We start from the raw sequence: 12,859 nt of genomic DNA, 5'->3' as shown, positions 1-12,859 counted from the left end.
TCTGAAAAATATAAATCACCAATTAATGTACTCAAGTGCACTAATGGTGCCCCAACCATATTTGTAGTAGAGATGTGTTTGTAGCAGACAAAGCTTACTCATGATTGATGAGGAGGGTGGTGAATATTCTATGATGATACTATTCATGGTGGGTTTGCAAGATTTCTTCAGTTTCACCATGGTGATCAGTTGTGTTCCAAGCCCTACATTTAGAAGGTAAAAACTCAGCGTCGTAAGAGATCCCTAGAAGTAGCTCCCTTGTCATCCCTTCCATAGGTGGTTTTGTGCATGTTTCATTGACTGTTATGGCCTCACATATCTGTTACCTCTTCTGCTGACAATTGCCATAGAAATTGCTGCAATTGTTCCCTGTTGAGTGCTAGTTTACAATATGGAAAGGATAAAGGAGGAAGACATTTTTGTATCTTTCTTAGCTATGTATTCCTCAATATATAAAACAATAATAATTAGAAAACAGGATATATGATGTACCCGCAGTATGCCTAAGGATCACATAGGAGACTTCCTAGCAATTGTAAGTACAGTGGTACCTTGATTTACGAACTTAATCCATTCCGGAAGTCCGTTCTTAAACCAAAGCCTTCTTAAACCAAGCCGTGCTTTCCCATAGCAGCAGGGGACTCAATTTACAAATGGAACACACTCAACGTGTTCTGTTTCCAAGGCAAAGTTCACAAACCAAAGCACCTGCTTCCGGGTTTGCAGCATTCTTAATCCAAGTTGTTCATAAACTAAGCTGTTCTTAAACCAAGGTACCACTGCAATGACTATGTAGTTAACTTCAATTCTGTATGCAGAATGAGATTAATAAAGAAAGGTCACTGTCGTTTGCTCTTAATTTGGGATCCTAAATTGGGTCTTTAAGAGCAGATAGATTCCTTCTGAAAACAAGCCTGACTTGATGCACTTTTCGCATTAACTTAAAAATAATGATAATTGTAATCTCTTTCAAATTGGTTTCAAACTGCTTCATATTACTTCCCTTCTAGCCGGACCAGGATTTTTACACAGTTGAGCTTGAAAGAGGAGCCAAAGGGTTTGGCTTTAGTCTACGAGGGGGCCGAGAATATAACATGGATCTCTATGTGCTGCGGTTAGCGGAGGACGGTCCTGCTGAGAGATGCGGGAAAATGAGGGTATGTCTGTAAAAAGAAAACATTTTCCATGAGCTCCCCTTTTCACTAGATCTAAGAAAAGTCTGTTGAGAACCAGAATCTCTGCCCCCAGCTCCCTGCTCTTTCTCTTGCTCTGTTTGGAGGAGGCGTGGGCATGGGGAAAGAGGATGGTCTCTCGGTACAGTGATTTTTAGGGCCCTGAGATAAGCTTCATGTGTGGCCCGTTATAGTATGGACAATGCAGGAATGCTGTGCCATACAGTTCTCTGCAAAACTATCATATGTTTGAGCAGTACTAGTATGTACAGTGAAAGCAGTGCTTTTGGTTTCTGCCCCCTCAACCTTCTGGGGCAGATTTGGGGAGGGTGGAGGGCGCATGTGGGAGGAAAAGAAGGGAAGAGTTCAGTTGTACAAGCAGTTGTATTCAGTTGTGCTAAGGAAATAAACAATTATCTGACCTTTAGAAGACAGCCCTGTATAGGGAAGTTTTTAATATTTGATGTTTTACTGTGTTGGGTGTTTTGATTTGTTGGAAGCTGCCCAGAGTGGCTGGGGCAACCCAGTCAGATGGGTGACATAGAAATAAATCATCATCATCATCATCATTATAAATAATTGTGCTAACAGAACAAGGGCATTGGACATTGCCCAAATTCATGTTCTTCCAGCATTTTTCTTTAATCATGGATTATTTTGTTATGACAGATCGGTGATGAAATCCTGGAGATCAATGGAGAAACCACAAAAAACATGAAGCACGCCCGAGCCATAGAACTAATTAAAAATGGTGGCCGCAAAGTTCGCCTGTTTCTCAAACGTGGAGATGGCTCTGTACCAGAATATGGTGGGTCAAACTATGAAAACATTCCTTTTCTTCCTCCTGGCATCACACCATGAATGATATGTCTCAAGATCTGAAGCGGGGATTCTTTTCTGTCCCCCACCCCTCTCTCTTTCTCTCTTTTTTTCCACCAGTGTCTTACCAACCTTGGCAACAAGTGGCTTAATTGCCTCACTTGTGCTGAATTTTCTCTACACATTTTCATCCTTTGCTTGCTACTATGGACTTTTGTGGGGGCACAGTGTACAGGCAAGATCATCTTCAAAGCAGTATTTTTTTGGTGATCAGAGAGGGCAAAAAAAACCCCCAGAGAGACAAAAACAAAAACCCTACTATCCTGTCCGACCAAACAAGGAATGTTTCTTGAACTGTGCCAAACTCTTTCTCAGCGGATGAATTGTTTCTCTCGTCTTCTGATCAATGCAGAAATGGGAATCCTGTATTATACTTCTGAAGCTGTAGCCTTTGTTTGGCTTTTGTCCTTGGCTGTTGTCTGTAACCGTAGGCATGAATTCCAAGATGGTGTCTGGGCTTTTACTGTCCCCTTATATTTATGTAAATATTTATAAATTTATTTTTTAAAAGTATGCAATACAATATATATATATATAAATATAAATATAAATATACACACACACTTGGACCCCTCTCCTGTCACCTTCTTTAATGTTTGTTCGTTCACAACTGTGTAAGCTATGAACAAATTCAATTTGCCATTCTCAGTGTTTTGTCATGTCCGGTGAGATCACATAAAATTTTCTTGCCAAGGGTTTAAAAACAAATAAATAAGGTCAATGTTAAATGACCCTCTTTTCCCACCACTGTATTTGAGTTCCCTAGGTAGAGGTTTTGGGTGGCTTAATATTGTATATAATGTTACGCTGTCTTATTTATTTGAGATAATTATTTGAAGGTATGCCCTGGATTGTGGGGTTTTCCCCAGCTATATAACAGGTTTCCAACCAGTTATGAGTTATAAGCACATAAATGAACAGAGATGTCCTTTATGCTTCCCCATATTCGGGATAATAATATATCAATAAATTATATTCCTTCTATCCCAGTGTGGGAAATTACAATGGTCCCAACCAGTCTCCCTTTATTGTCCTTCTCCCCCCCCCCCCACAAGCTGAATGGAGGAGGGGTTGGTTGGTTAGCACAAGGCCACATGTGGATGGGAGCGTCCCACATTTTAAGGGTCACAAGCTGGACTTTTTAGAGTAAATTTGCACCAAGTTGAACTGATCTTGTGAATGGTTGAGCGTGTGTCCAGGTCTCAATCCAGCTTGTCCTGAAAAGTTGAACTTGAGGTGTGAGGAGTTACAATCTAGGCCAGCCCTCGTCAGCCTTGTGCCGTCCCAGACATAGACTAGAACTTCCTTCATCCCTGATGGTTGGCCTGGAGGAGACATGGAGGGCACCAGGAAGGCTGATCTAGGCCCGTAGATCTAGGCTCAAACTGTTTATAAGGCCAGGTCTAGAAACACAATCGCCTCAAAAAGTCAAGCTAACATGTTGACGTTAACATGGTTTAAAAAACAACAACTTGTGAGATTCTTCCCTAAAGGCAACACATAAATGAGTTCTTTCCACTGTTCTGTCAGAGGCAGCCAGGTGCTGCTTTGGCGTGAAGTAGCAATGCCGCAAGTGCTGGGATGGGATTTTTTTCCTTACACACAGAGAATGTCAGAGGAAGCTGTAAGGCTGCTTGCGGACACACTGGAGTGCTTTTCCCCAAGCTGGGCTGGTGTTGATATCTCCACTAAACACCCCACACTCCAATTGCTAATTATTTGTTTAAAAAAGGAACAGTGCGAATGTATCAAACATAGGCTCATCGTCTATTTTTATTTATGACACACTCAAGACCGTGCACTCAATTGCCCGCAAAATTACACTGGGCCCGAATAGCCTGGCCGATTCCACTCTATAAATTCAAATCCATTTGTAGTACTTAATGAATCAAAGCTCTTTTGTGTTTGCAATTCTCTTGTACAAACCACTCTGTTAGCCATCTTTCAGCAGGACTAAAGTTGTGTAATGTTCTTTCTTACTCTGTCTTTTCCTATGCTCTTTTGGCTGTAAAGTATTGTATCATATGTTAAGCATCGTAAATATATCCTGGGTTGTTTTTTTTCCTTGGGGGGAAAAAATATTGCTTCACATCTTCAAGAAAGTCTGTTGCACCGAGGATGAAAATCCCAACACCAGGGCATGGGGTGGGGCAGCTTCTTTTATTTTCTTTGTCTTTTGGCTGCACGTAACAAATGTTAATCACGTAACCAATTCCATTTCTGAGCAAGGGGCTTTGCTGCTGCTGCTGCTGCTGCTGCTATGTGCTTGTAACATTCGGGGGGCTTAAGGCATCTACAGTTTGCTGCAGTCACTAACAAGTTGCTTCGAAAAAATAATATGTTAGGTTCCGATATTTTTCTGACTTGATTGGAACGTGCTTCTCTAACGAGGCTGTATATTTTTGTAATGAGTTTTGTACTTATTTTTAACGTTGTGATCTTTCGTGGGCTTCTTTTTGTCGTTGAATGTTAACTGGTTTTCCTCTAACATTCTGTCTCACTTTCCAATTATGTCTCTTTCTCCTCCGTCTTTCTCTCTCTCTCTTCCTCTTTTCCTCCCTCTCTCTCTCTCTCTCTCTCTCTCTCTCTCTCAGAATGGATGCTTTAGTTGTCTGGGTTACCTAATCACCTTTTTTAAATGTTTAATTATAATATGTCGCTTTAACAACTGCTATCTCTGCAGCCTTATATCTGGGTGATCCGGACTTGGGAAAAAAAATAAACTTTTCTTTATTCTAAGATAAAAACAAATGAAGATTTTTTTTTTCTTTCCTCTTTATTATAGGGTATCTAAACATTCTACTTTTCTCTTTCTCTTTCTCCTACTTTTCTTGGTGCCGGGCTCTTCCTTCCTCAGCGATGATACCTCCTAATATCGCTGCATGTATGAGAAATGACAAGCTCGGGGAGTCTTGCTTCTACCTTATGGGCCATAATCAAACTACGGTTTGTAGCTAAAATCAATACTAGGTGTTTCTGTGCTGTGGCCTAATTCTCTCACATTGCTTTCCGCTTTGCTATACTTCTGTATATACGGCAATTCATTCTGAGCAACCTGCAGTTCCTTGAATTACTGTAAGTACACTGAGCAACACGGTCTCCTACTGCGGACCACAAGATACCAAAATAAGTTGGCATCAATAGAAGAGAAGAACGTGGTCCTCCATATTTTTATTTTTTTGAAAGCCAGCTGATAAGATGAAACTTGAACATGGTTTCCACCTAGAAAGCATCAAAATAATGGCCTGCACAAAACCAAAACTAAGCTGGTTGATCAAGACAAGAGCTCACATCTCAGAAGTTTATTTAATATACAGGAGGAGAGAAAGAAGAGTCTTGGACTCTAAAGCATTTGGTCATTTTAGTTTTCCTAAAACACCTGTTGGGCACATGTTGGGTATCTTGATATAAAATCCATAAAATTGTCTTATAGAAGACATCTGTGTATATATAAATAACACACACCCCTCAAAGCAACCTAACTGCAATAGTTTGTCATTTTTATAATAAACAATTCACAACCATCCATTGCAAATGATGTATCAAATTTTAAAATTCACTCTAGCACCAATTCTTTGCTTTTCATATTGCCATTACAATGTCATTGAGCTTGCATCATGTACATTTGTTGCAAAGGAGATTTTAATATTCCTAAGAGCTCCATTCTGCACATCTAAACAGCTTTCCATTGCTTTAATAAGATGAGATCCTGTCCTTCTCCATTCCCCATCCTCCTTGCTGCCTCTCATTGTGTGTGTTTAAGTTGAGTCATTGTGGCAAAACCAAAATTGTTCCCACCACACTTCCATGATATACTGAAACTAACTGGAGTTAAGCTGTATGCCTACTGTTTCCAAGAATAGGAACGCAAGGGTCATAGTATAAACGCTATGCCATTGAAATCTGTATCTCCAAGGCACATCACTCAACAAGATGTTTGTACACTTAAAAGAAAACCATATGAATAAAACACTAAGCTTTCCAAGAAGAGCATTTCCTCCCTGCCTCCCAATTTTTCCTAAAATAAATAAACACACTCCTTTTGTTTAACAGACATTTAACACAGGGAGGTGGCAAAAAGGAAAGGAAAAGGATATGGAGATATTAATTGGATATAATATTATTAATTCTAAAGGAATTAGGGTAGGGAAGGGCCATAACTCAGTTGTGAGGTGCATCCTTGGCATGTAAAACCTTGCAGAACACTCAGCATCTCCAAGCAGAGCAGGAAATACAGTGGTACCTCTGGTTACAAACTTATTTTGTTCCGGAGGTGCATTCTTAACCTGAAACCGTTCTTAACCTGAGGTACCACTTCAGCTAATGGGGCCTCCTGCTGCCGCCGCGCGATTTGTGTTCTCATCCTGAGGTAAAGTTCTTAACCCGAGGTACTACTTCTGAGGTAGTAGAGTCTGTAACCCGAGGTACCACTGTATAGGGCAAACAAAGACTTCTGTCTAAAACCCTGGGGAACAGCTGCCAATCATTGTTGGTAATACTCAGCTAGACGGAGTATACTTGGCATACTATGTAAACATATTCTCATTTGAACCTGAGAAAGTTTAAAATTCCCCCGCTCCTGATGTAGAGGAGACCAGAATCTGGCCTAAGATGGCCCCAGCCAGGACAAATGGCAGTGCTTATCTCCAGCCCTCAGCCTTGGCGGTTTCTCTGAAATTAACGAACGCTTCAGTTAGTCTCCTACTGACTGCTTAACAGTTGTTTGTTTTTGTCACTAATGAAGCCTGAGGAATGAATGACTGGTGTCAGACTCTTAAGACGAAGGTGCCGATACCAAACATGTTTGTTGTCTTTTTTTCAGACCCCAGCAGTGACAGGAACAGTCCAGCCACAGGTTCACAAAATGTATCGGAAGTGAAAAACATGCCATCTGACAGACGACAACACTCATCATTGGAGCCCAGTTATCCACCAGATCTTCACAAATCATCACAACATGGAGACAAGCGGATATATGTTAAGGACCCAAAAGGCAGCCGAGAGTTTGGCAGACAATCTAATGAGCACCACACATGGAATGGAACTTCTAAAAACAGCAATAGCATAGCAGGCAGGAAAAAAGACAGGTCCCCAGAAGGCAGGAGAGACCGGCAACCGGAGAGGATGGTGGTGATCAATGGACAAAAACGGAAATCTCCCGAGAAGAGGAGGGAAGGGACCAGGAGTGCTGACAACACTTTGGAGAGAAGGGAAAGACACGAGAAGAGGAGAGACTTTTCTCCAGAGAGACGGAGGGAGAGGTCACCAGCCCGCAGGAGGGATGGCTCACCAAGCAGAAGGAGGCGGTCGCTCGAAAGGCTTATGGATCAACGAAGGTCACCTGACAGGAAGAGGGAGAGCTCCCCCCCTGAAAGGAGGGCAAAGTCAACTGACAGGAGAAGGGAGAGGACCCCAGAACGGAGGAGAGAGAGGTCTCCTGACAAAAGGAATAGAGATGATAGAGTGGGTTTCAGGGAGAAGGAAGAGCGCGCTCTAAAATACGACACTAATAAAAATAACAGGCACCCCCCTGAGCAAAGACGGCGACCCTATAAGGAATGCAGTACTGACCTCAGTATCTAGTGGGTTTTGCAAGCTCAAGATACAACTGCGGCCTTTCCAGCATTCAGCGTTCCCAAGAGTGCGAAGGTAGCAAACTGGGAATCCATTTTAGTTCCCCACATCCGATGCCTCCAACAGCAACAGTGCAAATGAAATCTGAATCATGAGAGTTTGTGCAAGTCTTGTGCCTGGTTTATGACAACATTAAAGTATTTTCCAATGTATTCATTAAAAAAAATTGTCGCCAAATGTTAGTCTTGAAGGATTATGAAAGTTGTGTTCTTCCATAATCAGTAACCATAATGAGCATAAAACCTTTCATTGATAACTTTTTGTTTCATTGTTGTCCCTTTCCTAGTTATTTGGAGGGCGATCCAACAACGGTTAAGGGTTTTATGACCAACCACACTGATTTGCTCTCATTGCGATTCACTGCAGTGACGTTATGTAGGATTTCCTAAAGGATGGGTTGGAGGAAGAGTGTTCTTATGAAGAGTAGGTTTATAATTAAATAACCGAGAACTACTGTGGTAGAAGGGTGTGTCCCCCCCTTTACATATAAAGAACGTATTGCTAAAATTAAGAACTATTTGAAGAGACTACTATTAGGATGAAGGATATTTATACAAATCCACACAGCACAAGATGTTAAAAGGAATTTATAGTGTGTTCCATGAACAATATGTACTTTTGGGTCTCCTTTAAAAGGAAGCAAGGTGGCCAAGGACTGGGAGCCATTGTGTCACACATGGGATCAACCATCTTTTTCTTTTTTTTTCTATCTGGACACTGAATATTTCACAAAGGCAGCACCACTGTGAGTCTTCTTCGACTGGGCGGATGAAACGAGTCTGGACAATATCATTTGTCTACTCTGAAGGGAAATTTATATTAGTTTTGGTTCCTGAGTCAAGATGCATTTTGAGGAACAAACGCTCCTTTCACAGACTGGGTTTTAATGCCTTCAGTTCAGGCTATATGTTTTTATTACTATTATTGCCAAATGGAGCTGCCTCTCTAGGATTCTGTTTTTTGTTTTGTTTCGTTTTTCCGATTTGCTGGTCCACACTTACTTGAGACAAAAGAAGTGCATTTGCAAAGGAAATGTGATGTGTCGAGGACTGTTAAAAGCAGTGGCTGGAAAGTTTGGCTATGGGGTTTCAACACCAAGTATATGCTGTACTTCTGGACTGTAAAGAATGGGGAGAAACCAATACAAGGTTCTATTTTTTTTAATGGCAAGTTTGTGTGGTAGGTCTGCTGTAGTACGGATATGAGATATTAATGGATTACTGCCTAGCTGAGCCAAAATGTTTGCCATTACCATTGGACCACTAAAGGTTTAAAGACTGCTGCTTTTTTTTTTTTACAGTGCATTGATGTGTACATGTATACTGTTTCACCATCTTTTACACACACACACACACACACACACACACACACACACACGTAAGGATTACAAGTCTATCACTGTTGTTGCCATGGTACTGTAAAGAAAAAGGAAAAAAAGAGATGGCCAATCATTGTGTGTACAGAGTTTAAATTGTAATTAATAGAGCCTGTTGAAAACAAAACAAAAAAACTGTTGCCTTTTTTCTTATATAAAAGAGACTTTATGACAAAATTTAGCTGTGGGGAATGTGCTAAGTGTTTATATTTCTGGGGGGAAAATGGAACAAATTGATTCATGAGGATATATTTTAATGTAAACTGAATCAGGTATGTAAAGCTGTTTTAAACAGGAGACTGTATAAGTAACTGAAGCTTTTGTTGGTTTGAATATCATATCTTTCCTCATGGTTGGGGGGGAGGGGGCTGCCTGTTTGACCCTTAGGCACTTGTGTGCGGTCTGTGTTCTTCTTCAGTCCTCATTTCTTGCAGTGTGCTATAGTCATAATGCTCTCTCTTCTGTGTCGATGAAAAGCAGTCTGTGGGCCAATCTTTTTTATAAAACACTATGCATATATAAATACTACATTGTTCATAGCTTTATTTGACTTAATCGGGTTTATACATGACATTAGTTATAAGTAGATGTGGACTTTACCCAGTATAAAATTCTTTCCTTGGGATAAAACACAATGTATATGATGTAGCTACTAAGAAGGAAAGAGTCTGTGAATGCTATTTTTATTATCAAATAAAGATTTCCATACAAAGTAAACAATATGGCTGTAGTGGTAAGATGAAGAAAGTCTGCGGTACGACTCGCCCAGGGTTGCCCTGCTCTCCTTATATAGTACTTGACGAAAGAAGGATGCAAGACTCCCTTAGGAGGTACGAAGAGGTTTGTATGTGGGCGTCTTGGCTGAACCAGTGGAAGACCAGCAGATTGTGCAGTTGTGTCCCCAAATCACATCAAACAACAGCTTTAATAGCCAGTGGAGAAGCGTAAGGGCCATAGGTCAACAGTAGAGTGTCCAGGGTCATTCCTGGCTCCAGGGCTGTCTGAAAACTTGGAGAACTCCTGCCAGAAGTCAATTCTGAACTAAATGAACCAATGGCCTCGCTCAATGAAAGGCAGCTTTCTAGGTTTCCTCTTGTATGCATTTTCCTTTCTTGGGTTTGTGTTTCAGTGACTTTCTGACTAGGATCCCTAATCAGCAGGGCAACGTCTCAGTTGATCTTGGATCCATCCAGTATACAATGGAGTTATATTGCTGGAGCGAAGAGGTCTAAGCAGTGCAACCCGCCTGGGGAAGGACCACATCTAAGGCCCTTTGGAGAAAAAGCATGGCATGAGTGGAATAATGAATTCGACCACACATTTAAATATATTGGGTTGGCTACAAAGCAGTAATTGTGTGACAGTTTTCTTATGATTTTATGAGCTAAACTGATAAAAAGGTCAAAGACTCATTCAAATGCTGGTGGTTATTAAGAGTAGGTCCAAATGATTATTCCTTTTCTTTCACATGGAGGAAGGAAGATAAATGAAGCCCTGATGGACACATGCACCCTGTAAGACAGTCTAGTCATCCAATTCTCCCATAGAGGTAGCTTCTTCTTTCTCAACACAGCTCTAATTTTATAACATTCAAAATTTAAAAGTGGTTTTCATCCAATATGTCAGAGCTGCTGTTAGTGGGGGTTAATAAAATAAAGTTGAAATACTAGGTATGTCAAGGTAATTACTCTCTGTGTATGAGTGCATTTAAAATATTGCAGGCTGATAGCATTGCTTGATGCTATTTTTTCAGTCCTCAAGTTTTGCACAACTGGGGTCACAATTTGCTTTTATGAAATATGTTAAGCATGCTATAAGCCCAGGAAAGATCTTTTCTACATCTTTCAGTTTACCTCAGAAGAATGCCGTGCAGGCCTCAGTCAGGGACTTTACTCACACCCAAACGTTTTAAGTGAACTCGTCTCTTAAGATCCCTATAAACTTGTTGCCCAACATTAAGATGCTGAAATCATGACATTTCCAATAAAGAATGATTCTTCACAACATGTGAGAGTAATTCAAAGAAGCGGGGCCTAGCCTAAATAGAAAAGCACTTGGGATAAGGCATTCCACAACTTGGTGATGCCAAACACTGGAATCTTTTTGTCCTCAGAAGCACCTTAGCTGGCAGAAGGACACACAGAAAGGCATATCCAACTAAACACACAGGGTGGATAGCGCCAAAAACCAAGGAGATGGCCTTACATTATTCTGGCCTTACATTAGAGACGGGGGATCCATGCCCTCCAGGTGTTGGATCTGTGAGGGCCATCATCCCTGAGCTTTTGCCATGCCCCCTGGGGCCAGTGGGAGATTGGAGTCCCGTGACATCTGGAGGGCTATAAGTTCCTCATTCCCATCTTAACAGTCTGGGACTGCAGCGATGGTATGGTGAAGGACCAGAGCTAAGTGCTTTGCATGAAGAAGGCCCCAGGTTCAATCCCTGGCATAATAACAACAACATTTATTTATTTATTTATTTATTATTTATACCCCGCCCATCTGGCTGGGCTTCCCCAGCCACTCTGGGCTGCTTTCAACAAAAATATTAAAATACAGCAATGCATCAAACATTAAAAGCTTCCCTAAACAGGGCTGCCTTCACATGTCTTCTAAAGTCTGGTAGTTGTTCTCTTTGACATCTGAAGGGAGGGCGTTCCGCAGGGCGGGTGCCACTACTGAGAAGGCCCTGTGCCTGGTTCCCTGTAACTTCTTGCAGTGAGGGAACTGCCAGAAGGCCCTCGGCGCTGGACCTCAGTGTCCGGGCAGAACAGTGGGGGTGGAGACGCTCCTTCAGGTATACTGGACCGAGGCCGTTTAGGGCTTTAAAGGTCAGCAGCAACACTTTGAATTGTGCTCAGAAATGCATCTTCAGTTAGAAAGATCAAGTGGACCTCTGCCTCTGGAGAGCTGCTACCAGTCAAAGTAAACAATACCGGACTAGGTGGGCAAAATGTCTGGCCTGGCATAAGCAAATTCCTAGGTTCCCAACCAGCATCTTTAATTGTGGTTGGAAAAGAGCTCAAAAGCTGGTAGAGGAATGGAGTGACCTCCAGAACAAAAAATTTGCCAGTTCCACTTGAAGCTTCATTTGCTTGATTAGTGCTTCATTAGAAATGGGTAAGTTCTGAATGAAGAGTTTTGCATGACTCAAAGCGTGCATAAATGGAAAAATAAAAGAGAGTGTGGCTCATTATTCTGGGGTAGAGCCAACTACAGTGGTAAGTACTTAATTCGTTCTGGAGGTCCATACTTAACCTGAAACTGTTCTTAACCTGAAGCACCACTTTAGCTAATGGGGCCTCCTGCTGCCGCCGCGTCGCCGGAGCACAATTTCTGTTCTCATCCTGAAGCAAAGTTCTTAACCTGAAGCACTATTTCTGGGTAAGCGGAGTCTGTAACCTGAAGAATATGTAACCTGAGGTACCACTGTACAGTTCCTAAGCTTCAGGGCAGTCAAGCGTTTGGTGGTGCTCTACCTGTTGCACCAATAGAAGCCCAGAAGGCTCTTGCTGTACCCCAGTCAGGTGAATCAAATATTCTAATGCAGAATTATATATCAAGATATTTGGTTTGCCAGTGAGTAGAGCCTTGACCACCATCACTGATACACTTTTTTCAATAAGCTCTATAACCAGTGTGGTGTAGTGGTTAAGAGCGATGAGCTCGTAATGTGGTGAACCGGGTTCGCTTCCCTGCTCCTCCACATGCAGCTGCTGGGTGACCTTGGGCTAGTCACACTTCTTTGAAGTCTCTCAGCCCCACTCACCTCACAGAGTGTTTGTTGTGGAGGAGGAAG

At 41.7% G+C, this 12,859-nt stretch overlaps 1 protein-coding gene and 1 long non-coding RNA gene across 14 annotated transcripts in view; one reads left to right on the top strand and one right to left on the bottom strand.

The window, feature by feature from the left end:
* MAGI1 (membrane associated guanylate kinase, WW and PDZ domain containing 1) overlaps positions 1-9,276 on the top strand; it is a 483,098-nt gene extending 473,822 nt beyond the window's left edge. For 11 of the 13 annotated variants that reach the window (XM_081183947.1, XM_081183951.1, XM_081183950.1 and 8 more), the window contains 3 exons: positions 1,011-1,157; positions 1,842-1,980; positions 6,874-9,276. In XM_081183947.1, coding sequence (XP_081040073.1) covers positions 1,011-1,157; positions 1,842-1,980; positions 6,874-7,634 — 1,047 coding nt within the window. In that variant the 3' untranslated portion in view covers positions 7,635-9,276. Of the gene's footprint in view, positions 1-1,010; positions 1,158-1,841; positions 1,981-4,908; positions 4,998-6,873 lie in introns of all 13 variants that reach the window. The other 2 variants (XM_081183948.1, XM_081183949.1) reach the window with 1 other exon arrangement.
* LOC308581775 lies at positions 9,029-11,488 on the bottom strand. The gene is made up of 2 exons (XR_014005278.1): positions 11,282-11,488; positions 9,029-10,331 (listed from the first exon to the last, which is right to left on the bottom strand). It is a non-coding gene; the product is annotated as an uncharacterized lncRNA (long non-coding RNA).
* Positions 11,489-12,859: the final 1,371 nt, after the last annotated feature.

Source organism: Podarcis bocagei (genome assembly GCF_964188305.1).
Source record: "Podarcis bocagei genome assembly, chromosome: 2".
Taxonomy (NCBI): Eukaryota; Metazoa; Chordata; class Lepidosauria; order Squamata; family Lacertidae; genus Podarcis; species Podarcis bocagei.
Note: the sequence above shows the minus strand (reverse complement) of the source record. Positions and strands in the feature narration are given on the sequence as shown.